The 27,861-nt window shown below is 45.1% G+C and overlaps 1 protein-coding gene across 12 annotated transcripts in view; it reads right to left on the minus strand.

The window, feature by feature from the left end:
* Positions 1 to 27,861, minus strand: part of LARGE2 (LARGE xylosyl- and glucuronyltransferase 2) — a 65,013-nt gene that overhangs the window by 29,928 nt on the left and 7,224 nt on the right. For 5 of the 12 annotated variants that reach the window (XM_029582140.1, XM_029582134.1, XM_029582141.1 and 2 more), the window contains 5 exons: positions 16,352 to 16,469; positions 15,997 to 16,059; positions 5,169 to 5,374; positions 3,604 to 3,767; positions 1,677 to 1,942 (listed from right to left, as the gene is read on the minus strand). In XM_029582140.1, the coding sequence (XP_029438000.1) occupies positions 1,677 to 1,942; positions 3,604 to 3,703 (366 nt within the window). In that variant the 5' untranslated portion in view covers positions 3,704 to 3,767; positions 5,169 to 5,374; positions 15,997 to 16,059; positions 16,352 to 16,469. Of the gene's footprint in view, positions 1 to 1,676; positions 1,943 to 3,603; positions 3,768 to 4,164; positions 5,095 to 5,168; positions 5,379 to 7,585; positions 8,005 to 15,996; positions 16,060 to 16,351; positions 16,470 to 27,861 lie in introns of those variants that run through there. The other 7 variants (XM_029582132.1, XM_029582136.1, XM_029582143.1 and 4 more) reach the window with 7 other exon arrangements.

Below are 27,861 nucleotides of genomic sequence, written 5' to 3' on the forward strand. Positions count from 1 at the left end.
CTGCTGCTCCTTGTGACCCTGGGCAAGTCACTTCACCCCCATTGCCTCAGGTACAGACTTTGGGGGTAATTTTCAAAAGAATTTATATGCATAGAAGTAGCATATATTGTAGCAATTTTCAAAAGCCCTTTTTACGTGCATAAACCCCAGTTTTAGACCAGGGAATCCTTTTGATATCCCCTCTGGGGGTCAGGGAAATAGCTCCTGTATCTGAATGTCATCTGCTTTGAAGTGGCTGACCTGTCAAGAAAGGTAGAATAGAAATCAAATATTAGCATTAAAACTTAAATGTAAAGGGATCCGGGTTTAATGCCTGGCACAGTTCTTCTGCCCTCCGCAGCCCTAAGGGAGGGGGAGCCAGTTACTGTATACGGGCGACACCTGGTGGGCAAGGTTCAGAAAGCAGCCCTGCTGCATGGCCTCCAGCCCAGGAGTGGGGATATAAAACAGGAATAAATCCCTGGGAGGTTGTAAGTGAAGGCTCACGGTGGTCAGATCTCAGCCTGGCTTCCAATTGAGCTGGATGCCTTATGGAGACGGAAGAAACTGCCAGATCAAAAGAATAAAGTGTCAAGATGCACAGATTTTGAGGCTACATTTTCAGATAAGGGACTTGTCTGGCAAATAACCAACACAAACTCAGTTTTCCAAGCGCAAGGCACCTGCATGCATGGTGACCGAAGACTGGCTCATGGCACAGCTACGCTTGGACAGTGTCTAAAAGGGCCAGAACGCGCATGATGGTGGCAGGCCCTTCCGGAAACAGAAGCATACACATGCAGTTTGCAGTCCTGTCTCTGAAACGCCCCCAGAATACCTTTTCCTTCAGGCAGAAAGTGCTAAAAATCCATGTGCCCGGATATTTGATTTATATTCTGCTTTTCAGGCACTTATGGCCGACTCTAACCATGTAAAAGGTGCTCAAGCTTTTGAAAATGTCTCCCTTTATGCTTAAGATTGCAGGAAAAGAGGTGTTGAGAGGGGTGGATTTATGGGCAGAGCACAGTGACAGGTCCTGCTTCCCAGGACCTGTGCAAGTGGTAAGTGGGTTAAAGGGAAGTGTGCAGGAAAAGGAGCTGCAGGAAACAGCTGAAGGAGAGATACATTCAGCCAATTTATAGTGCATTGCAACCATCACATAAAACAGAGCTGCATGTCATATGCTTTCTAAATATGTCAGTCTTTAATGTTATATTGCCTTCAGGTAAGAGTTCCAACAAGTTATTTACCTAATAGGCTGCTAACATCACGTTATAAAAAACCATGAAAAGTCATGGGAAGTTAGCAGGATAATCTGACAGCTGCAGCAATTTAACTTGGCCAGGTGTCACCGGGCCTGACTATACAAGTTTCTTCCATGGGCTTAAAAGGAGAGAAAGCCAAGCGACGCGCTCCTTGTGAGCAGAGTTTCCAGTGCATGAAGAGAATGGGCTAGGGGAAGCTGCAGCTCGGGGAGGGTGGGAGGGGTCCCAGTTAATGTGCACTCACTGGTTAAGAAGGAAGTGCTTCACTGCTCCAGCATGTCTTGTCCCCAGATCTACAGAGAATCAGATTTTCTCAAAGCTTCGATCACGCACACTTCCTGCAGATCCCTAAGAGTTCAGGAATAACCCTTGGAAAGGACCTACAGAAAGTCACCTTCCTCTCTCTGCTTCAGAGGAAGGTCACGTGCTCACCTCGCACCTTGCTACCATGGGCTGCTTCATACACTTGCTCTGGTTAACGTTCTCCTGCTCCGTGGCATCCCCGCCCTCTGTGGATGAAACCCACTGCTCACTCGCATGGCCACCATTCACGCCCTTGCCCTGTGACCAGCCAAGCTGAATACGCAGGTGCCGGTTCTCATCCTCCACCTCCTGCAGCCGCACTGCCAAAGCTTCACGCTGCAGGTACCGAGCGGTTAGGTTTTCCAGGCATGGCTGCACCAGGAGTGACCGGCCACCTAGAGAGAAATGAGAGCATGCAGACGCTCATCCACAGCTCTCCACATCCTTCTAGCAATTACTCTGACTTCTCTCCTGACTCATCAGGGACTCATCACACATGGCCCTTTACTGATTCTTATAAGGGCAACTTCATTTATGTGTCCTATCCCTTAAATAACCCTTGTAAGCAGCTTACAAAGCATAACACAAACATTTAAAAACGTTTCCTTAAAAGAAGCATGAAATCAGCATGAAAACAACTCCACAATAGTAACTGTAGCTCCAGTTTCCCGGGGGACTGTTTAACGATCTGTAGATGCACCCACACTACGGCAGAAATGGATTGAGTGTTCTGGTGTATAAATAGCAGAGACCGAGCCCACCCCATTGTGCCGTGTCCCATACACACGAGAAAAGATCAGACTGTGAGTCTTCAGTGGGATGTGAACACAACTCTCATCCGTGCTAGGGGCCTTAGAAACCCTACCCACTCCCAGTACCAGTCTAGCAAGGTCTGCCAGGCAAATGGCAAGGATTCTGTCCTTAATGCAATGCAGCGGAGTGATGAATGGAGCCTGCCTTGCTTTCTGTGGGCCTCTTATCCTCTCCTACAGACTCCAATATAGGCATAAGAATAGAGGAACTGAGTCAGACTGAGGGTCCATCAAGCCCAGCATCCTCTTCCCAACAGTGGCCAACCCAGGGCAGAAGTACCTGCCAAAAACCCAAACCCCAAGAAGATCCCATGCTCCTAATGCCAGTAATAGCAGTGGCTATTCCCCAGGTCAGCTTGATTAATACATTTATGGACTTCTCCTCCAGGAACTTGTCCAAACCTTTTTAAAGCCAGCTAAGCTAACTGCACCAACCACATCCTCTGGCAACAAATTCCAGAGCTTAATTGTGCATTAAGTGAAAAAGAATTTTCTCCGATTTGTTTTAAATGAGCTACTTCTAACTTCATAAAGTGCCCCCTGGTCCTTCTATTATCTGAGAGTAAATAACCGTTTCACATTTACCCATTCTACTCCTCTCATGATCTTAAAGACCTCTATCATACCCCCCCTCAGCCGTCTCTTCTCCAAGCTGAAAAGTCCTAACCTCTTTAGTCTTTCCTCATAGGGGAGCTGTTCCATCCCCTTTATCATTTTGGTAGCCCTTCTCTGTACCTTCTCCATCGCAATTATATCTTTTTTGAGATGCAGTGACCAGAACTGCACACAGTACTCAAGGTGCGGTCTCACCATGGCAGGACCATCATTAAAAGACATGCTGCTGGGGTGCTCATGTTATGGTAATGGAGTTTTAGTTTGGGTCACAGTTCTCTACTGGTAAACCACTGCTCAGTGCATGAAGCATCAATAGGGACCTTCATCTTCAGTATTTATTTTATTTTGCCTGGGAATTTCAATGTTAGAGCAAAAAGAAAATTGGTGCAAAACTGACCTTTCCACTGATAATTATAACAAAGTCATTTTTCCACTGATTTTTGTTTTAACATTGAAATTCCCAAGCAAAATAAAATAAAAACACATCAAGAAATACAAACATTTTCCTGCATCCATCTTCAGTTGTGATTAGTGAATTCTGTCGATTTAGTCCACTTGGTGTACCTAAAACACTAACTAAAAAAAAATAAAAATGCAAAAGAATTCATTTATTCCACCTTCCAACTCACATTCCCAGTTACCCACAAGCAGGTAGAGGCACGTCAGCAAGACAGAAAGTGACACTGCGGCAACCAGCAACTTCAGTTTCCTGCGCAGAGAGCAAAGCATGGCAGGAAGGCAGGAGGAAATCAGGTTAGAAGGCCAAGTGCATGTGGATCCACCATCCTAATCCCTGCAAGAGAACAACAGCAGAGGCTTCTGAGGACCGCATCTCACCAGTCCCCTCCTCACTGCTCCACACCCCAGAGATCGGCAGCTTTTAAATTCATCTACAGCCCTTCTCAAGTTTTGCTTGCATTATAACAGCCGTTCACAATGTCTTGAAAAAGGAAGGCATCACGCTCCTGCAACACAACTGGTTTCAGTAACTTCATATCTGTGCAGAAAACCACAGACACAAATATTTCTATTAACCCCCTACAGTTCCCTTTCAGTCAGGCGGTGATTGATGTAAAGAATTAGTAAAGTTCAGATTCCTGAAAATGCTGAGTGATCTTAGACATGGGAAAAGCAGCAGCGAGTTCAGGAATAGACACCTAATGGCCGAGGGAATCCAGAGGAGAATGCACCTTAATATCTATATGGACAGAGATCTCTGCGAGTGCCACTCTCTTTATCCATTGGAAAAGGAAGCAGGAAGGAGTGAACACGTCAGCAGCACCGGGTTCACAATCCAGCCTGGAGAACCACAGTGGACTCCATACCCTTCCCTCAATCCGATGACACTGTGGTGGGGATCTATATTACACATGCACAACAGAGGGTACAAGAAACACCCAAAAATCAGAGGGAACATTTTGCAGTATTGTTGCTTTGATAACCCTCCACTTATTTTTCACTTTGCTGTAAGGGTTTGCACTTTTAATGTCCTACTCGTCTAACAACACAAGAAGAGACATTCAGTAGAGATGTGCAGACACAGAAAAGCAAATACATGCAGAGACAAATACACGTGTGCAGGCACATAGAGGCACAAGAAGAGACAGACATACAGACACAGCACACAGAAAGATGCAGGGACAAATGTAAACCCAATACATACACAAAGGATAGAAAGCACAATGCAAGAAAAACAGAAATAGTGGTAAAAAAAAACATTGTGGAGATGCACAGGTCCAACTGCTCACAGAAGTCTCAGTACTAAGCACCTATTCTGTATGATATATATGGAAAGATGCAATCGGAAACCAAAAAAATGTGGCAGAAATAGTCGCACTTGTATTGGGCAGCAGCGGCCTGATTATGAACGTCTAGCACAGCTTGCTAGGTTGCCTGGGCACACTACATCCTGTGGCTCTTTTGGGGCAATGCGGTTATTAAGAAGGGCACTGTTTAATGAGAGAGGTACACAAAACATTAACTAATTGGAGATGCTGCCCCCGGCAGAGACAGAAGCATAAAGGGACAGACGTACAATGCACACAAAAGAAACATATGCCCGAGATGTCACCTACTCCCCACACAGTCAGAGACCCCACACTCCAGGCTTCAGGCAGTAACGAGAGATCCCAGAGACAGTGCAGGGAGACAAAAGAAATGCAGGCAGGTGTCAGGCACACAGAGAGCGCTTTACCTGCCCTGCTTCCTTCTCCTTTCTGGAATCTGGCACAACTGCGCCACGTCTGAACTGCAAGTCCCACTTTCTCTGTCCACTCCTCTCAGGTGCCTCTGGGCGGGCTTCTTTGTTTGCTTCTAACAATTAATCTGCTCAAGGGTTTTTCCCTGCTCCTTCTCAAACATTCCAGACCCTGGGCAGCTGCCGTCAATGGGAAAGTTCTCCTGACTCAGAAAGTAAAAGTGCAGAGAAGTCAGAATGGGAGGGAAGACGTAAACCCCTCCCTTGCCAGCCCCCACCCTGAATCAAATTTCACTTTCAGCCACTTTCTGAGTTTATCCCACCTCCCCCTCCTGGAAAGGCACCTTCCAGACCTCTCAGCAAATATTTTACAGGGGAAAAAGAGGTAAGGTGAAGGGCAGACAGCGTGAAATCTACAGAGCAAATGCAGGGACCCAGCAGACACGCAGGCCACAGAGCCAAGGACCTGAGGGAGGGCACAGCACGAGACAGAGGGCCTGCGATTCACATGACAGCATCCGAGATCCAGCACGCGAGACCCACCTGAAGGGTGCACAGAGGAGACAAAGCATGGAAACCCGAAGGCACAGAGGCTAAACACTGCCTCCCATCCCTACAGGACAGAGTGCAAGAGGCAGATGAGAAGCCCAGGAAACAACAGGAGGCCCGGAGAGTGAGACCTACCTGAGAAGCAAAGATAGAGCGCAGGGCCCACAGCACCATGACCTGATTTTGTACAATATCAATTATACAAACACACACACAACCTACGAATGCACAGTGACTTGCTGAAGCGCAGAGTGAGCGGACGACAGTAATGGGACAGAAACCTATGTCACACGAGGCTGTACTGCCACACCTAACTAGTAGCATGCAGAAAGTGAAAGTGTGCGTGGATGCAGAGCCCCTCTGAAACCCTCCTGAATGCACACAGGAGAGGGCCCTAGGCAGGCATGGGCAGGAATGTAAGGTATGCAGAGGCAGAGTTTACAGAACATGTCCCCAGGCTGCAAGCACTTAGCTGCCCACACGCCCAGTCCCGTCCCATCCCATCGCTCATGCACCGCCTCTGTACTTGTACCCACCACCTGGCAGGAGTTCCACTAGTGGGCAGGAAGAAGACAAAACCTATAGCAACAGCAGACATGATAGTAATTCCAAGAGCACAGTGTACAGAAATGTACAGGATCAGTACTGCCATGAAGTGGCCCGGACTGCACCGTGCATGTACTGTGCCTCTGCACAATGGCAGGAGCAGCACCATGCATGCACCACACAAGGACTGCTGCACGTAAGCCAGGAAAACTGCTACATTACTATATTTATTACTAGCACTGTGGAATGGACCATCAGCACCGGGCAAAAGGAATCACGTGGTTCACTAGAAATCTCCTATCACTTTACTATAATCATTTTTAGAGCACTACTAGACATATGTCGAGTTCCTGCTCCATGGAGCTTACAATCTAGTCAAGACAGACAAACAAGAGCCTGTGGGAAGTGTATTTATTGCAGAGAAGTGTTTAGGGTTTAAAAGCAGACTGAAAAGGGTGAGTTTTTAGGCTGGACCTGAATATGGTCAGCGAGGAAGTACGACGCACGAATCAGTAAGTCTATGCCATGCATGCAATGCAAGATGGAAAGCACTGGGTTGGGATCTGGCAGTGGAAGAGGTGGACACAGATAACAGCAATGGAGGAAGGGTGTAGGTAAGGAGGAGTTGCAAAAAGAAGACATTTATAGGCGAGAGAAGCTTAAACCGCATGAGGAAGCAGAAAGGGAGAGAAGAGTTACATGGTCAGAGCAACACTGAATAGGTTGGGAGTGGAGAACGACTGCAAAGAGCAAATTGCAGTATTGAAAGCGAAAACTGATAAGAGTGGATGCGCATTTTGGTTCCGGCTCAGAAAGGAAAGGATGGGTTTTATCAATGTTAGAGAGAAGAAATGACAAGCTTTAGCAGGGCGTTGGATGTGCCCAGCCAGACCTCAAAGAGGAGCTGAAGATTACCAGATCCTTATCATTAAGTAAGGGATGTCTGAGAACAGCCAGCGACACCTGTGCCTCACGCCCCAGCATACACAGCACTGTACAAAATAATTCCCAAGATCAGAATGTCCCTGCCCAAGGTTAAAAGCCAAAATGTGGGAGGAAAGGAGCCGGAGCTTCCAGGCACAGGAAGAGGGCATTTTCTGTACAAGTGTCAGACTCCCTCCCTCAGTGCCACGAAACATCCACACGCATGTATTCATTTATTCACAGGCTTCATCACAAGATCATCCCGAGCACTGTGCCATACACCAAAACACAAAAAGCAACAGTTAAAAAACTAAAATGTAGAAACAGACAAAACAATTACTTTCAAAATAAAAATAACCCCAATATTACAACTGCGGAGGAGATTATATGCTTACAGGCCGCAGCCTTCCAAATGCCAGGAAAAAGGCCAAGTCTTCAGCTTCTTCTTGACCACAAGGTAGTCCTCCTCTCGTTTAATATTCACCAGAAGGGAAAATGCGCATCCCGCAGCAGCTTGCAAGAAGAAATTGTAAGTAACCTCCCTCTTTCCTTCAGAAAGTTAGCTCAGGTTTATCCAGCAGGCAGCGAGGCCCATTGCCTCTCTTCACTTTAGTGAGGGAAAAACACCTCGATGATAGCCACCCTGGCCACTGGGAGAAGGCCTTCCCTGGGGCATGCTCAGCTCAGGCGAGGAAGAGCTTGCATGGACATTTCCAGCACAACAATCAGCTGTGCACGTCCCTGGCTTACTTTCCAGGCACGGCGAGTTTACAAGACAAAGAACGCATGCACACTCACTTTGAGAGCCGGTGCAAAGTCCACAGAGATAGAGAAAGCATCCTGGGAGGGGGGAGGGGGAACAGCACAGAGGAGGATGCTTCAGCTGTCCTCTGTCATCTCACCTGTGCAGCAGTGCAACCCTCAGAAGGAAGCTTAGAGGGAGGCTGGGGTGGGCATGGGTGAAGGGCATTAAACACGGATCAGGGTTCTGAAGCTCTTCCAGCCTCCGGCTCCCTCTGTGCTACCGTTACAGACCTGTGCTGGTACTTACAGAGCCCAGAATCATCCTGAACTGCTCCAGTCCCTCGGCACATTCAAAATGCAGCAAATACCACTCCCAAGTTCTGCTGACAGGTCTTTCACTCTCTCAGAACGAGTCTCTATCATGCTTACTGCTGACCTCAGCAAATAATAACGATGACCAGAGAGCAGAGGGGAACTGCTGGCAGCCAGCTGCTGCTCTGAGGCACTGGCACAGCTTTCTCCACCTCTCTATACCTGTCTTTGGGCCTGATTTACTAAGACTTTTCTGCCATTCTGTCTCTATGGGAAAAATGCTCTGTAAATGATACGCTGCTCTGGCCATCGAGCAGGAGAAAAATACTGTGACTGTACAGGGGAGAATTCTCCCTCTCTCACACATGCATTGCACTGTAAGAACATCAGAAGGATCAGACAGGATCCTGCACTTTACCATCTTCTAGTACTGAGATCCCACACCCACCCACGGCTCTGCAACTATATCTCCATCCTGTCATGCAACAGGCCCTGCTGTTCTAATACCGATAGCTTCCCCCATCACACACATCTTTCCTCATTTACCTCAGTCCCTGCCTTGCTACTGCACCACTGCCATCCCTGTACCTGAAGCCTGCCTAACCTCACCCCTGATATTCCAGGATTGCTGGTTACTTAAGTGGTTGGCATTTTACTTTGATTATTAATGAGCATGAGATTACCTTCAGCGTTTATGCACACCTTACTTTTTCTACTTCAGCAAAACCAAAAAAAGTCTCTCTCTCTCTCTGTGAATCCTGCCCCATCTCACCATTCTCTTTGTGAATCCAGAGCTGCAAACTATAGCCCTTATCTGAAAGAACAGCCTCGCTGAGAGCACAAAGGGAGCCTTGTTCGCAGGGGGAATGCTGAGGACTGTCTTTAATCTTTCATCCCAGATACACAGGAGACGCTCACGTAGACTCTCTCATTCGCCTCCCTACATCTGGCTGCTTGCACGTTTGTGCACCCCTGCATCTGATCTCAGCAGGAGGTCAAAGCAGCAGCAAAGGCAGGCACTTTTATGGGGGAGGGGTGCAAGTTTGGGGCACAGGTGAAGTCCTCGATTTTTCAGAAAGGAAAGCACGCAAATACGCACACACACACACACAGACACACAGACACACACACACAGACACACACACAGACACACACACACAGTACATTTTCCAGGAAAAGGTTGGTGCCATTGGCTCTCCAAGTGTCTCCCTACCATGAGAACGTGGGTAAAAGTGAGCAGCTAATGGGCCCTGCACACAGACGAGCCCCTCTGCCCATGAAACCCGTCTTCTGCACTGCTAAAGAGCTTTTGAAAATTGCCCAGCCAATGTAGGTACAAACATCCTGCATCAGTCGGGAAGAAAATGGCCAAAGCAGCAAAGGGACAGGATAAAGAGCTTTTTGTAAGATACATTAGGGAGAGGAGAAAGAGCAAACGTGAGATACATCTGTGCTGTATTCAGAGAAAAGGACAGTGCAGGACTGCAGGTAAGTGACAGGAGTTCAAACGGAAGAAAGGATGGTCTGGCTGGAACCAGCACACCTGTCCTGGGGACCCCAGAGGGCAGGTGTGCATATCATTGAGACTCAGTATATGTACATTTATCTCATGCATATTCATTGTAGATATCCTGAAAACACGACTGGCTCTGGGGTCTGCAGGACAGGTTTGGGAAGCCCTGAACTAGCAGAACTGAAAGTGGACAAAGCAACAGGGCCAGACAGCACAAACCCAAGCATATGAAGGGAGCTTGGAGAGGTTCGGATAGCACCACAGACAGCCCTCGCTCAAACACTCACTCCAGATGCCTGGAGACAGGAAAAGGCTGGCAACTACAGGTCTGTTAGCCTAGGGAAGGATGCAGAATCTCCCCAGGGGAAGGCCACCTCAGAGAAGTAATACAGCCACTTTACACCTCTCCCTCCCACTCACCCCTGCTGGACAGACAGATTTCAGCAGGTGTGCTAGCGGAGATTAATGCATGCACATAAAGGTTGTACGGAGACGGTCACTGGATGCGAGATCCTGCTGAAGTGATGCTTGTAGTACTGAAATAGCCGTGAGTTATTTTCCTGCATGAGGGCCAGAGCTGTATTCTTATTGTGTCTTACTTTCTATAACTCTGGGGTTCAACTTGCAAAGAAATCTCCCTCTCGCTAGCAAGGTGGGAGCTTACAGACCCATTGTTTTGCACTGCAAGCAGAGATTTCGTTTTTCCTTCTTTTCTGCTGTCCAAGACTCCAGCATTTTACTGGAGGAAGCTGCATTCATCATTTCCTGCCCCTGCCTTGAGTCTGCAGCAGGGCCTGTGGTTGGATGAGCATCTTTCTTCCCTTCCCCCTCCCGCTGCACAAACTCTTACATAAGAACATAAGACGATGCCAGACTGGGTCAGACCAAGGGTCCATCGTCCAGCATCCTGTTTCCAACAGCGGCCAACATTAAATAAATCACAAGCTACTAATCCTTATTGATTAATAACAATTTATGGACTTCTGCTCTAGGAACTTATGCATACCTTTTTTAAACCCAGGTACACTAACTGCACTAACCACATCCTCTGGCAAAGAATTCCACAACTTAATTGTGTGTTGAGTGAAAAAGAATTTTCTCCGATTAGTTTTAAATGTGCTATTTGCTAACTTCATGGAGTGCCCCCTAGTCCTTCTATTATCTGAAAGAGTAAATAACCAATTTACATTTACCCTTTCTAGACCTCTCATGATCTTAAACACCTCTATCATATCCCCCCTCAGCCGTCTCTTCTCCAAGCTGAACAGCCCTAACCTCTTTAGTCTTTCCTCATAGGGGAGCTGTTCCATCCCCTTTATCATTTTGTTGCCCTTCTCTGTACCTTCTCCATCGCAATTATATCTTTTTTGAGATGCGGTGACCAGAACTGTACACAGTATTCAAGGTGCGGTCTCACCATGGAGCGATACAGAGGCATTATGACATTTTCCGTCTTATTCACCATTCCCTTTCTAATAATTCCCAACATTCTGTTTGCTTTTTTGACTGCCGCAGCACACTGAGCCGACGATTTCAATGTGTTATCCACTGTGATGCCTAAATCTTTTTCCTGGGTGGTAGCTCCTAATATGGAACCTAACATCGTGTAACTACAGTATGGGTTATTTTTCCTTATATGCATCACTTTGCACTTGTCCACATTAAATTTCATCTGCCATTTGGATGCCCAATCTTCCAGTCTTGCAAGGTGTCTGTTGGATGCTTGAGTTACACTTTCAGGCAATGTAAAATGCATCATGATGTCATTCTGCTGCATAGCTGGGACTGAGGATAAGAAACTCTTGACAAACAGTCTCCAGTGCAAGTAATTCAGAGCTCTGCACAGATAGGCTTCCGTGTCTCATGAGGGAAGACAGGCTCAGGGCTGGAGAGGAGCTTTGCTTTGTCAGATGCAATTTTTCTGACACAAAAGTCTACAGGGTTGCAAGCTTTGGAGTAGAATTGCTATTGTGATATCAGATCTAATTAGGAATATGTAAAGTAACAGAACAAACATGTTATAAGAAAACATGGCTCACAACATCTTAAGTTGCTACATTAAAACATTCCTGTAATTATGGATTCTATGAAGAACCTCTCTCACTAATTTTGCTGTCTGTATTATGTACAGAGGTAAGACCAGGACAGCACTGGGTAACAGGACGTCTATGCTAGGGGCAGCACGGGTTAAGCTCTCAACTCCCATGCATTTCTCCCTGTGGTGATTTTTGCTGCCAGACAGTGGTTGAGACCATGTTTGTACCTAAAAAAAAAAGTCATTTACCAGAGTAGATTATGAATATTCCAGTGAGATATTTAAATGCCCCAATAGTCTCTGCCTCTGTGCTGCAGTAAGAGGAAGGAACATGCATCTCCCCTGTCTCTGTATCCGATGTTGCAACATTCCCAGTTTCACTCAACGCACAATTAAACTCTGGAATTTGTTGCCAGAGGATGTGGTTAGTGCAGTTAGTATAGCTGGGTTTAAAAAAGGATTGGATAAGTTCTTGGAGGAGAAGTCCATTACCTGCTATTAAGTTCACTTAGAGAATAGCCACTGCCATTAGCAATGGTTACATGGAATAGACTTAGTTTTTGGGTACTTGCCAGGCTCTTATGGCCTGGATTGGCCTCTGTTGGAAACAGGATGCTGGGCTTGATGGACCCTTGGTCTGACCCAGTATGGCATGTTCTTAGGTTCAGCATACACACTAAAGATAAGAACATAAGAAATTGCCACACTGGGTCAGACCAAGGTCCATCAAGCCCAGCATCCTGCATGTGACAGAACCCAGCAGATCCCCAGTAGTTGATCCCTTTCTTATTTTGTAATTTCTGGATTGCTTGAGGTGCCTCCCACACCTACAAGCAAGCAGGTAACCAAGTGAGGAGAACCCCAGGGCAAGGAGCCTGCAGAAGGGAGGGATGTCCTCCTAGATTTGCAGGTGTGTTAGGGCCTTCCTACATCTACAGGCTCGGCAGTTACCCTGTGCTGTGTGACAGAGCCGCTTCTGCTTTCCCTACTGAGAAGGGCGCTCAGGAGCTCCCACAGAGGAAGCAGAGCACCTCAGTCACATCCTAGGGCCTGCAGCTTTTAGCCAGTGGGGACAGGCTGGCAAAGAAGTAAAAGATGGCAGGACTGAATCATCTAAATGTTTCAATCTCCTGGATTCAGAGTGGTAAAAGGAAGACATTTGTGCGATGTCCCCTTTGTCTCTCAGTCTCGTGCCATCTTTATCTGGTTGCACTACAGCTCGCCAGACGCTCTAAGGATTGCCCCCGAGTTCCCCTCATCAGAGCCTAAGCTGGCAGGTTACATCCGCTGCAGAGGCTCCCTAACCTCAGTACTGCCCTGCGCTTAATCTTCAAAGGGCAGGAAAAGGAAATGAGCCAGGATTAAGAGCAGCAAAGCTCTCTCTCGGAGATGCCTTCAGTTTGTAGCTGCTAATTGCAGAAGTAGAAAAGCCCTTTCCGTTCTGTACCGGAGAGATTTCTTTCCTTCAGTCCCAGCCAGCGCTGACACTCAAGATCTCACGGATCCGAAGCTCTTCTGGGCAGGAAGTCTCTCCTTGCCCATTCTTCTGCACTCTGATCTCAAGATAAGTCTTCTCTCTCCATAACCTTGCTGAGCCCTTTGAGTCAGAATTATTTTCTGTCTCTCTTGCTTCTCCAATATCTGTAATTCTGCCCCTTGCAGTTTAATTTCTTGACTTTTCTGGCTGAAACCCTCCTCTATGCTTTCATTCTTTTCTATAAGTGCAAAATCTCCCAGCTTCAGTATGCAGAGGATGCCTTCTCACTCACTCACTCACTCAGAAGTGGATTTTAGTGCTCCACTGGCTCCTGGTTCCTTCCGTGCACGCGTTGCTATCACAATCCTTCATGGACTACCTCTAGCCTCCTTCTCTGATCTTCTTGCTATCCATCATCTTCCCTGTCCTGCCAAGCCGTGTCTGTCCGTCCTGGGAAACGCAGTAGGAAGCGTCCTTTGTCTGCAGAGAGATGCCAGTGTTTTCTTCCTCATCTGTGAGTCCTCCTTTTAACTTCATCAATTACAGGACATAGTAAAAGATTCAGCTACGCTGTATTAATAGGTTAGCCCAATTCATAAAAACAAGAAAACTCCCTTTGGAAATCCGGTGCGTATGAGCGGCCCGTGCTGCAAGGCATCCAGTACAGTGCAGACTCTGCTATCCACTGTTTAAATGAATATAAACTGCGAATCTGTCGGGAAGCAGTGAGACAGGAGCATGGAGATAGGCATCGATCTAGCAAAAGGTGTAAAACCACGCCTGTTTATAAAACGTTCCCTCCAGGAGCTCTGTGTGGACCGGATGGTATACACCCCAGAGTTCTGAAGGAACTAAAAAATGAAATTTCAGACCTATTAGTAAAAATTTGTAACTTATCATTAAAATCATCCATTGTACCTGAAGACTGGAGGATAGCAAATGTAACCCCAATATTTAAAAAGGGTTCCAGGGGCGATCCGGGAAACTACAGACCGGTTAGCCTGACTTCAGTGCCAGGAAAAATAGTGGAAAGTGTTCTAAACATCAAAATCACAGAACATATAGAAAGACATGGTTTAATGGAACAAAGTCAGCATGGCTTTACCCAGGGCAAGTCTTGCCTCACAAATCTGCTTCACTTTTTTGAAGGAGTTAATAAACATGTGGATAAAGGTGAACCGGTAGATATAGTATACTTGGATTTTCAGAAGGCGTTTGACAAAGTTCCTCATGAGAGGCTTCTAGGAAAAGTAAAAAGTCATGGGATAGGTGGCGATGTCCTTTCGTGGATTGCAAACTGGCTAAAGACAGGAAACAGAGAGTAGGATTAAATGGGCAATTTTCTCAGTGGAAGGGAGTGGACAGTGGAGTGCCTCAGGGATCTGTATTGGGACCCTTACTGTTCAATATATTTATAAATGATCTGGAAAGAAATACGACGAGTGAGATAATCAAATTTGCAGATGACACAAAATTGTGCAGAGTAGTTAAATCACAAGCAGATTGTGATAAATTGCAGGAAGACCTTGTGAGACTGGAAAATTGGGCATCCAAATGGCAGATGAAATTTAATGTGGATAAGTGCAAGGTGATGCATATAGGGAAAAATAACCCATGCTATAATTACACGATGTTGGGTTCCATATTAGGTGCTACAACCCAAGAAAGAGATCTAGGTGTCATAGTGGATAACACATTGAAATCGTCGGTTCAGTGTGCTGCGGCAGTCAAAAAAGCAAACAGAATGTTGGGAATTATTAGAAAAGGAATGGTGAATAAAACAGAAAATGTCATAATGCCTCTGTATCGCTCCATGGTGAGACCGCACCTTGAATACTGTGTACAATTCTGGTCGCCGCATCTCAAAAAAGATATAATTGCAATGGAGAAGGTACAGAGAAGGGCGACCAAAATGATAAGGGAATGGAACAGCTCCCCTATGAGGAAAGACTAAAGAGGTTAGGACTTTTCAGCTTGGAGAAGAGACGACTGAGGGGGGATATGATAGAGGTGTTTTAAATCATGAGAGGTCTAGAACGGGTAGATGTGAATCGGTTATTTACTCTTTCGGATAATAGAAGGACTAGGGGGCACTCCATGAAGTTAGCATGGGGCACATTTAAAACTAATCGGAGAAAGTTCTTTTTTAGTCAACGCACAATTAAACTCTGGAATTTGTTGCCAGAGGATGTGGTTAGTGCAGTTAGTGTAGCTGTGTTTAAAAAATGATTGGATAAGTTCTTGGAGGAGAAGTCCATTACCTGCTATTAAGTTCACTTAGAGAATAGCCACTGCCATTAGCAATGGTTACATGGAATAGACTTAGTTTTTGGATACTTGCCAGGCTCTTATGGCCCGGATTGGCCTCTGTTGGAAACAGGATGCTGGGCTTGATGGACCCTTGGTCTGACCCAGTATGGCATTTTCTTATGTTCTTATGTTCTTAAAGTAATCGGAGGGTCAGAATTAGCATCAGAAAATATTTCTTCCTGGAAAGGGCAATTCTTGCATGGAATGATCTCCCAGAATTCAGAAAAGCACGGGATAATCAGAGAGAAAGCTTGGTTACAAAGGCGAGTAGAGCTGAGGTTTATGGCATTACCTGGGCCTGACTGCTCTTCACACTCTGTTTATATGGGATTTACACATTTCTCATGGGCATGTGCACACGCAGCACAAGCTCTGCTGCCCGGGCTATGGAGCTACTCAGCTTGAGGTCACCTACCTGCTGAGTACATTCACTTCAGTCGCTGCTTCGTTTGTCTGACTGCTAACGTCCAGCATTCATCTGAAAGCACAAGGCATACTGAAATCATTTCTGGAAAGGACTCATGTGCGTAACAAGAGATCAAGTGTAAGGCAACGGCACTCAGCTGGTGGGCAGGCATTGCTCTCTGTACCATGAGCTTACGCTCTTGTGAACTGCTCCTTATACTCCACACCGGATCACAGTGAGAGGCCCAATCCATGTTCTGGCAAAGGAACAGACAGCTTTCCAGCGCCTCTCACAGCAAAGCTACCACGAAGGATAACTCCTACATCCACAGGAGAGTGAGGGCAGGAAGGCTGGCGTGACTTACCGTATATAAAACTATTCACTTCTCACAGCACTCCCAGGAGGTAGAGCCACGGCTGCCACAAAACGCTGACCCAACATGTTCAAATGTGGAAGGCCTGGACACTCAGAATTGGAAGTCTCTAGTGTGGAAATAAAACATGGAATCCATATCACACCCCATGCCGCAACAATCCAGTAACACAGAACTATCAAACACCTAGAGAGGGAGTCGGAGAGAGAAATTAATCAACAGGGTGCATTTTCAGGTTCTCTAATGGCAGATTTTTCAGAACTAGACATTATACGCCTTGGGTTTCTCAGGTGCAGCCAATGCTGAAGACTGCAGAGACAACTGGAGGTCAGAGGACAGACAGACATGGAGGGTCCATGTGCATGCACACTGCAAATACAGGAGGACATAACAGGAGGGGCCAACTCCAGTCCTCGAGAGCCACAAACAGACCAGGTTTTCAGGATGATGTGGGGGCTGAGGGAAGGGAAGAGAACAGAAGGTGATGAAGCCAGGGGGCTGGGACAAAGGGAAGAGGAAGACTGCTGGGTGCACTGCAATACAAAAAAAAGATTGTGAACCACTTCATGGACATATACAGGCGTACCTACAGGCCCACACAGTACCGTGTGCTCAGCCGAGAGCCCTGTGTAACCCATACATATACAGGCGTACCTACAGGCCCACGCAGTACCGTGTGCTCAGCCGAGAGCACTGTGTAACCCATGCATATACAGGCGTACCTACAGGCCCACGCAGTACCATGTGCTCAGCCGAGAGCCCTGTGTAACCCATACATATACAGGCGTACCTACAGGCCCACGCAGTACCATGTGCTCAGCCGAGAGCCCTGTGTAACCCATACATATACAGGCGTACCTACAGGCCCACTCAGTACCGTGTGCTCAGCCGAGAGCCCTGTGTAACCCATACATATACAGGCGTACCTACAGGCCACGCAGTACCGTGTGCTCAGCCGAGAGCCCTGTGTAACCCATACATATACAGGCGTACCTACAGGCCCACGCAGTACCGTGTGCTCAGCCGAGAGCACTGTGTAACCCATACATATACAGGCGGACCTACAGGCCCACGCAGTACCGTGTGCTCAGCCGAGAGCACTGTGTAACCCATACATATACAGGCGGACCTACAGGCCCACGCAGTACCGTGTGCTCAGCCGAGAGCACTGTGTAACCCATACATATACAGGCGTACCTACAGGCCCACGCAGTACCGTGTGCTCAGCCGAGAGCCCTGTGTAACCCATACATATACAGGCGTACCTACAGGCCCACGCAGTACCGTGTGCTCAGCCGAGAGCCCTGTGTAACCCATACATATACAGGCGTACCTACAGGCCCACGCAGTACCGTGTGCTCAGCCGAGAGCCCTGTGTAACCCATACATATACAGGCGTACCTACAGGCCCACGCAGTACCGTGTGCTCAGCCGAGAGCACTGTGTAACTCATAACATATACAGGCGTACCTACAGGCCCACGCAGTACCGTGTGCTCAGCCGAGAGCCTGTGTAACCCATACATATACAGGCGTACCTACAGGCCCACGCAGTACCGTGTGCTCAGCCGAGAGCCCTGTGTAACCCATACATATACAGGCGGACCTACAGGCCCACGCAGTACCGTGTGCTCAGCCGAGAGCCCTGTGTAACCCATACATATACAGGCGGACCTACAGGCCCACGCAGTACCGTGTGCTCAGCCGAGAGCACTGTGTAACCCATACATATACAGGCGTACCTACAGGCCCACGCAGTACCGTGTGCTCAGCCGAGAGCACTGTGTAACCCATACATATACAGGCGTACCTACAGGCCCACGCAGTACCTTGTGCTCAGCCGAGAGCACTGTGTAACCCATACATATACAGGCGTACCTACAGGCCCACGCAGTACCGTGTGCTCAGCCGAGAGCCCTGTGTAACCCATACTTATACAGGCGTACCTACAGGCCCACGCAGTAACCGTGTGCTCAGCCGAGAGCCCTGTGTAACCCATACATATACAGGCGGACCTACAGGCCCACGCAGTACCGTGTGCTCAGCCGAGAGCCCTGTGTAACCCATACATATACAGGCGTACCTACAGGCCCACGCAGTACCGTGTGCTCAGCCGAGAGCACTGTGTAACCCATACATATACAGGCGTACCTACAGGCCACGCAGTACCGTGTGCTCAGCCGAGAGCACTGTGTAACTCATACATATACAGGCGTACCTACAGGCCCACGCAGTACCGTGTGCTCAGCCGAGAGCACTGTGTAACCCATACATATACAGGCGTACCTACAGGCCACGCAGTACCGTGTGCTCAGCCGAGAGCACTGTGTAACTCATAAATATACAGGCGTACCTACAGGCCACGCAGTACCGTGTGCTCAGCCGAGAGCCCTGTGTAACTCATACATATACAGGCGTACCTACAGGCCCACGCAGTACCATGTGCTCAGCCGAGAGCCCTGTTTAACCCATGGTTGCATGCGAGCTTTGGACACACGTCCACAACCCCTTATTCTATAAGGGGATTAGTGTATCCAAAACACACTCCAACCCCCCCCCCCCCCCCGCAAAACTAATAACACTCATCACATGCAAATGCATGCTGATGAGGCAATTAGTTATTCTCTCCCGATTAAACAAAAATGTGCACCCGACATGCACATTTTTACCCTTAGAAATTAATGCCCGCCCAGAGCAGCCAAAAATGTGTACAGAAAAGCAGAAAATAATGCTTTTCTGTACTTCCTCTGACTTATTATCGTGGCTATATTAAGTCGGAGGAACAAAAAACGGAGGCGTGTTTCCTGTCACTGAGACTAACAATATTCAGAAAGAAACTGGAATGTTAAAGGACTTTACAGATTACAAAAAGAACAGAAACTGCCTGGTACACCTGCCCTACAGAAGCAGGTACCAAAGTCACCACAAAAACAGGCAACAGCAATTACTGAGTTACTATAATGTGCATCTTAAAAAATGTGTGTGTAGATCCATAAATTGATAGATATCCCCACACACATATACATAATCATGGTTACTCTTTCAGAAAGTACAAAGACCAGGGGACACACAATGAAGTTACTAAAACTAATAAGAGAACATTTTTTTTACTCAATGCATAATTAAGCTCTGGAATGCGTTGCCAGAGGATGTGGTGAAAGATGTTAGTGTAGCTGCGTTTAAAAAAGATTTGGACAAATTCCTGGAGGAAAAGTCCATTAACAATTAAGATAGAGTTGCAGAAATCCACTGCTCATTCTTGGGATAAGCAGCTTGGAATCTCTTTACCCCTTTGGATCCTGCCAGGTACTTGTGTCCTGGTTTGGCCACTGTTGGAAACAGGATCCTGGGCTTGATGGATTCTGGGACTGAACCAGAATGGCATGTTCTTATGTTCTTATTACATATAGGTATGTGGGGGTGGGATAACTATTGATTTAAACAACTGATTAACGTTTACTCGTTCCATTGCACTCATTATTTTATAGACCTCTATCATATCTCCCCTCAGCCGTCTCTTCTCCAAACTGAAGAGTCCTAACCTCTTTAGTCTTTCCTCATAGGGGAATTGTTCCATCCTCTTTATCATCTTGGTTGCCCTTCTCTGTACCTTTTCTAATTCTGCTATATCTTTTTTGAGCTGAGGTGACCAGAACTGCACAGAATACTCAAGATGAGGTTGCACCATGGAGGGATACAGAGACTTTATGATATTCTCTGTTTTATTCTCCATTCCTTTCCTAATAATCCCCAGCAATCTATTTGCTTTCTTGGCTGCTGCTGCACACAATGCTCATTGTATGGTTTCTCTATGGAGGGATACAGAGACATTAGGATATTCTCTGTTTTATTCTCCAGTCCTTTCCTAATAATCCCCAGCATTCTGTTTGTGTATGATATATGAACACAAGATGAGGATGCACCATGGAGTGATACAGAGGCATTATGATATTCTCTGTTTTATTCTCCATTCCTTTCCTAATAATCCCCAGCACTCTATTTGCTTTCTTGGCTGCTGCTGCACACTGAGCAGAAGATGTCATTATATTATTAAAGATGATATCTAGATCCTTTTCCTGAATGGTGACTCCTAATGTAGAACCTTGCATTGTTTAGCTATAATGTGGGTTTCTCTTCCCTAAATGCATCACTTTGCATTTGTCCACATTAAATTTCATTTGCCATTTGCATGCCCAGTCTCCCAGTTTTGAAAGGTCCTCTTGCAATTTTTCACAATCCTCTTGTGATTTAACAACTTTGAATGATTTTGTGCATTCAGCAAATTTGATCATTTCACTTCTTATTCCCATTCCCAGGTCATTTATGAATATTTTAAAAAGCATTGGTCCCAGAACAGATCCCTGGGGGTCTCCCCTATTCACCCTCCTCCTTTGGGAAAATTTACCATTTAGCCCTACTCTGTGTTTTCTATCTTTTAACCAGTTGGCAATCCACATTAGGACACTGCCCCCTATCCCATGACTATTTAATCTTCTAAGTTGTCTCTCATGAGGGACTTTGTCAAATGCTTTCTGGAAATCCAGATACACTGTATCAACTGGCTCACCTTTATCCACATGTTTATTAACGCCCTCAAAAAAATGTAGCAAATTTGTGAGGCAAGACTTCCCTTGGCTAAATCCATGTCGGCTTTGTCCCCACACACATATATATAAGCATGTATACAATCAATTAATATTCCCCCATACACAGATATATAAAATCATAGCTAAATTAATAAATACCCCCCCCACACACACACATATCTATATGTATAATCATGGTTAACTCAATAAATATCCCCCCATACACACACACATATATGTATAATCATGGCCAAATCAATAAATATCCCCCCCCCCCCCCACACACACATATATATATATATAATCATGGATACAATCAATTAATATTCCCCCATACACAGATATATAAAATCATGGCTAAATCAATAAATATCCCCCCACACACACACACACACACACATATATATAATCATGGATACAATCAATTAATATTCCCCCATACACAGATATATAAAATCATGGCTAAATCAATAAATATCCCCCCCCCCACACACACACATATATATGTATAATCATGGCTAAATCAATAAATATCCCCCCCCACACACACACATATATATATGTATAATCATGGCTAAATCAATAAATATCCCCACACACGTATATATAATCATGGATAAATAAATTGATATCCCCTCATACACAGAGATTTTTTGCATTGCGGGGTAATTTACATGTAATGAGCACTATTAGCTATGCCTTTGTTTGGACGCACATTTTAGAGGTGCTGATCCCCTTATTACATTGGGGGGTATGGATGAGTGTCCAACTGCTCATTAAGCTGTGCGCTAGGCTCTTTATTGCATCGGCCCCTATATGTATTAAAATCTTACTTTCCGCTTTCAGGAAGAGAGGCAGCAGGCTCAGGCTTCAATGGTGGGGGGGGGGGAATGAAGAAAAGAGGATTTATATTAAGACAAGCAGCAAGGACTAAATTGCACAGGCTGGGTAAACAAATAAGCATGGGAGTAGCTTGCTTGTTGCGGCGGTTACTACCCCTAACCAATTAAGCCTGATACTTCACTTGGAATACATATATAGCGCAACTCACTGCTTCAACGGCAAGGTGGAATGAAGAAAAGAGGATTTATATCCCAACAACAACCAACAAGAACTAAATTGCACAGGCTGGGTAGACAAATAAGCGTGGGAGTAGCTTGCTTATTGGGTGGTTACTACCTCTAATCAGTTTAGGCCTAATACTTCACTTTGATGCAGCTCCAGCACTGCTCTCTACATCAATGGCAGGGGTGGAAGGAAATTAGAACCAAAAAGTTACCAATAAGGGCCCTGACCTCAGCGGTCAGAGTAGCAGATAAGTATGAGAAAAATAACTGTGAAAGCTTGCTGGGCAGACTGGATGGTCCATTTGGTCGTCTTCTGCCGTCATTTCTATGTAGGAGTGGTGGAATCTGGGTCTGAGTTTGCATTTGGGAGACTTTAAATAAAAACTGGACTTTGGTAAATGATTATAAAATGATTCAGTGCTGTAAGCTATGGGGCACATTTTATACCTGGGGAGGGGATTTTAAAAAGGCAGCTGCCTGATAAAACATCCATCCTGAAGTGCAGCCTTCACTGTGAGCAGAACATCGCACATACAAATCCACCTGTGCTATTACCCCCTCACCACCACCCCCTGTACAGATACTTCACTTGTGCACTTTGTTTGCCATCACAGCTTCCCAAACTCTTACGCTGAACTCCATACTGTCACACAATTTCTATTTCTACAGGGTCACAAACATTTGAAGTTCTACTTTTTACTAATATATCAACCATCACCTGTATCCAGCTCTCAGGCAAGAGAAGCTCATATTTATTATTACTAGAGGACCTCAATCTTCATTTTGACGATCCAGCTAAACCAGTTGCTCTCAATTTCTATGTCCAATCTCTCATTCAGTGGGTCGATGATGGACATACATACTATTGATCAGATTCTCACTACTGACAAGCTAAAGATCTTTAATTCTTTCATACACACTTCCTTCTCATGGACTGATTGTTCATTGATCACCTTTTCCCTTCTTCTAAAATTGCCTTTACATTCTACTACTACCACCGAATTTCCATTCAGGAAAACCAAAGATCTGTCATTAGAAGATTTATCACAACATATTAATCTCCTGAATGATTTTTCTGATCTAACACTCACTGCTCAGGTATCCACCTGGAAACGTGGGCTTCTCCCTGCACTTGACACAGTTGCTCCAGTTAAGATAATTAAGATCAAACCTAATTTTAAACTTTCTTGGTATCATCAGGGACTCGAGATGCTCAAATGTCAAATACGACAAACAGAAAGGAAATGGAAAAAGTATAAAACAGTACAAACCAAATCTTAGCTTAATAAACAAATCAAACATTATTTACAAGCCATCAAGATAGCAAAGTGAAGGGGGAGCGTAGTGGAGCAGAGAGAGATGCCCCCAGCTGAGAGAGAACGGCTGGGAAAGACTTTGCTGCCGACCGCTGAGATCCGGAGTGAGAACTGAGTGAAAGCCCGAGACCCGGGAAGGAGGCCTGTCTCTAACGTCATCAGCCGGCGTCTGCTACATAAATTCAAGCAGCAGATGGTGCCCCGCCGTCACCGGCGCGCCGCCTAAGCCGCGCGCTCTGAAGGGGCACCGGCTTTGACCGGCTTAGTCCGGAGAAGGATGGAGAAGTTGACCCTCCCCATTTTACTCAGCCCATTTGTGATAACGTTTGGTGAATCTTCCTGCTTATCTCGCCCAAGATCATGGGGAGAAAAAGGAAAGTAAAAAACTTCCCAATTTCACTGATAACATCTAGGGGGCCGATGGACAATCATGTCGTCAGACAGATTGACTCATCAAGAGAGGACATTCCAGGGGAGCAGTTTTCTGGCTCGCTTAGTCCTGAAGGACCTTCTCTTCCACCACAACCGATGACATCAATTCCTGAAGGATTTTTGCAACTAGAGCCTGGCGGCCCACCTAAGGGAAGAGACTGCTTAGACTCTGGAGACAATCAGATAAGTAATCATTTAGAAATTTTGGATACAGGACTTATTGAAGGAGAATTAAGGAGGCCACAACAATGGCCTACAGAACCTCCTAACGATATAACCCTGAAAGATATTTGGAAATTGATGGCTAGTGTTAATAATAATGTCTCACAAATGAATATATCTTTATCTGGTGTAGTAAATGCTAATAAATTACAAATAGAAATGCAAAGAAAGGAAATACTTAGCTAGAAAGAAGATATGGGAAAAGTGACATCTAAAATTAAATTGTTCGATAATACTGGGGTGGCCCAGATTAAGGATAGCATTTCTATCCATAGAGAGTTAGAAAATCTTGAGACTATGATGAAATGTAAGAACTTATATTTGATTAATTTCCCACAAACTAGACTTTTGTCACCAAGTGAAATGCTAAAAAATACCTTAAGGAAATATTGCAGTACGAAGAGAAAGAAATACCTGTTTTTTCTAAAATCTTCTACTTTTCTAAGAAAGCTGGAGAAGTGGAAGAGGAAATTCCAGATATTTCAAGTATTGGAGTATCTACATTCCTCGAAGAGTCTGTAGACATCATAAATAAAAGGGCAACCTTATTTGTATCTATGCTGTTGGAAACTGATAAAGACAGAGTGTTTAGGGGTTTCCTTAAACATTTCTGTGGTCAAAGGATTCTAATGCTCCCAGATGTGTCCTGAGCCACCCAGGCTAAAAGGAGACACTTTCTCACTCTAACAGTTACAGTACTTGCCCTTAAGGGGCAACTTTTTTTTTTTTTTTTTAATATCCGTCTGTTTGCCTTGTTACATTTAGAGGGAAGAAATATAGTTTCTTGGACCCTTTACAATTAGAGACTTTTATGTTGGATAAGGATACAATTGAAGTAATATAGAAGGTCAAGAGAATCCTTAAGTCTCTCTCCACTGTTACTTAACAATTATTTGATAAATAAATGTACAGCCAGCTCCCCCATTATGGGTTTTGTAATAGAGATGTGGTTGACTATGGAATTAGATTGTTGTTTAAAGTTTATTTGATCACATCCGTATAACTTCTTGATATTTCTGTTTGTTTTTAAATGAAAATTCAATAAAGAAAAAATTGAAAAAAAAAGATAGCAAAGTGAAAACATTACTAAATTGTACTTCAGAAATCCAGTAAAAGACCCAAAATATTGGTCAATTTAATTTCTAATATTTCTTGCCTTCGAAAAAATTCAAACTTTTCATCTGCCAGTTTGACAGCGGAGGACTTTGCATGTACCTTTGATTCCAAGATCTCCAGTATCGGATCAGAATTTGTTAATGACAATCAGTGTTCACTAGCTAGTATTCTGCCTCTTCCATCTTCCCTTGACAATTCAGTCTCTCTGCATTCAATAAAGTCACACAAGCTGGTTTGCAATTCATTTTTAAACAAATACATTCTTATTCTACCACATTTGACCCTTTACCTTTGAGTTTCATTTCTAATCCAGTTCTAAATCTCTTTTCTCCATTACTTAGCATAATCAATGTCAGCTTCAAATCTGGTTACTTTCCCCCACAGCTCAAGGCTGCTAAAATACATCCTGTGCTCAAAACAAATCTCAGTGATGATTCACCTTCCAATCTCCAATCTTCCTTCACTAACAAAATCATAGAAAAGGTTGTTCACTTACAGGTCTCCAGTTTTCTTGATAAAACCCCCAACAATCTGTATATCATAAGGGGTTCAGCACCAAGTCTGCGGTCATAGCCTTGCAATCTGACATCCATCTTAATCTTGATAGACGCAAGGCAGTACTCATTGTTTTCTCAGACGTGAGTGCTGCCTTCTCCTCGCTCACCTTTCAGATAGAGGTGCCAGAAATCAAGCCCTCTGTGGGGTCAAATCATTTCTTGAAGAAGAATTTATCAGGTCATCTGGAATAATGTTTCATCTACTACTCAAATGTGGAGGCCTTCAGTGCTCAATATTCTCTCCCACACTCTTCAGTTTATATTTGGCCCCTCTAGCTACCTGATCTATCTAATGTTTGGGACTTTGCCAGGTACTTGTGACTTGGATTGGCCACTGTTGGACACAGGATGCTGGCGTGATGGACCCTCGGCCTGACCCAGTATGGCATGTTCTTATGTTCTTCTTCTTTAGATTGTATATCAGAAATGTTGACCTGTCTTAGGATCAGCACGATCTTGAAAACCCTCTTCCTATATTACATCTCTCAGATAGTCTGGACTATTGCAATCTCTTTTTCATGACTGTACCTTCATTCAAAGATTAGGACAAAACGTGTCAGCTAAACTGATGTTTGGCATGAAAACGTATGATCATGCCACTGCCACTCCTTGTTAAGCTTCACCGGGTTGCCGGTCTCTGCTTGCATATCTTTTAATTAGGCTTGTTGTAACATACCAAGCTTTCAGATCTGCTTCTCCACCATATCTTGCCCTGCTGTCCAAATCATACTTTACCTTCAATCCATCAAGAATTGCTTACTATCCTTTTGCACAAAGAAATTAGATTCAGAAATACCAAGATCGCTGATTTGCTTTCTTGCACCCAGTATTTGGAATTCTCTGCTTTTTAGTGTGCGTTTGGAAAAAGATTATATAAAATTTAGGGAAAATCATTAAACTTCTTTTTACTCAGTTGTATGAAGATCATATCTAATTTTGCTTTTCAGTAGTAGTTTTGTTTGCTGATTTTCTTCTTTTGTGCTCCTATGAAGTTCTTTTATAATTTACCATTACTTTTGTTATGTTTTTTTTAATTTTAGTTTGTTTTAAACTTTATTCTGTAATGTGTTTAGTTTTCATGTTTACAATTCATTTTATTGTAAATCACTGTTTTTTTCCATAGTAAGAGAAGCCAATCAAGTTAATAAATTAAGCTAAATTGTTTTCTCTTTGAAAATGTGCGTAAAGAACATGGATTAAACACACAACTGTGTGGGCTGCTGAAAATTGCATCCAGTAGATGTTTGTGGTTTGATGGAGACTCTCTCTAGCCTGCTTTATTGGGATCTTAAGATGCTGTCAAACGTCTGCTGCATGCTGACATGTTCCCAACATCTGAAATCCAATTTGTGCCGTGCAGGCTGACAGAAGCGTGAGCAGGAAAAGTTGCACTGGTATCGCCAATTCCACGTCTGCTCTGAGCCGACAGCTACAGAATCAGTGCTGCTGTTACATTTAGCAACCTGCGCTAAAAACTAAACTTCAAAACACGCCATCAGTGCTGGAGATCCCGGCACATCCTGTCACGCAAGCAGAATTCAAGTGCAACCTGCTGGATTCAGCCAGAGAAAAGGGGTCAGATGGGGCACAAAGGCAGAAGGCTAAGACCCCACCCAAACTGAGAAAAAACGAATCTGCGCACCAGCAGGTGATTACTGCTAAATATTCCCAGGCTGGCAACTGTAGTACAAAACTAACTTCTGGCCGGAAGGCACAATTTTATTTTGAAGATGTTGAAATATGGGCGTTCTTGTCAGGTTTCCAGCCAGGCAAGCTTAACAAGGTTCCTGCTATTATTACTGTCCAATTACAGCTGGATGAATGAGGCAGGACGAGAGAGGGAGCTGTGATCAGGGTGGCGAGGGTTTGCCCACCCCACCCCCCCGTGCACCTTTCACTGCTGAAGGTCATCCCAGCAGGAGGGAGCGGATGCTGCCGTCCCAGATCCCTCAGCCCGGCTGCACCTGCTGTTTATTTACTGTTCCAAAGGCAGTAAAGGTTAATGGGCTCGGATACAGCTGGCAAACTCCCCTATCAGAAATGCAACCATTACCTAGCACTTGTGGAGCTCTCATGGCTGCACCAGTCTACACTTTCTACCACTTACCCGTGCTTGGGTAATCTGCCTGTGGCGCTCCAGCAGGCAGCAAAGATCTCTGCAGGATTTGTATCAATCATCTTATTGCACAGGTAAAATTACTTAAAA

Source organism: Rhinatrema bivittatum, chromosome 17 (assembly GCF_901001135.1).
Source record: "Rhinatrema bivittatum chromosome 17, aRhiBiv1.1, whole genome shotgun sequence".
NCBI lineage: Eukaryota > Metazoa > Chordata > Amphibia > Gymnophiona > Rhinatrematidae > Rhinatrema > Rhinatrema bivittatum.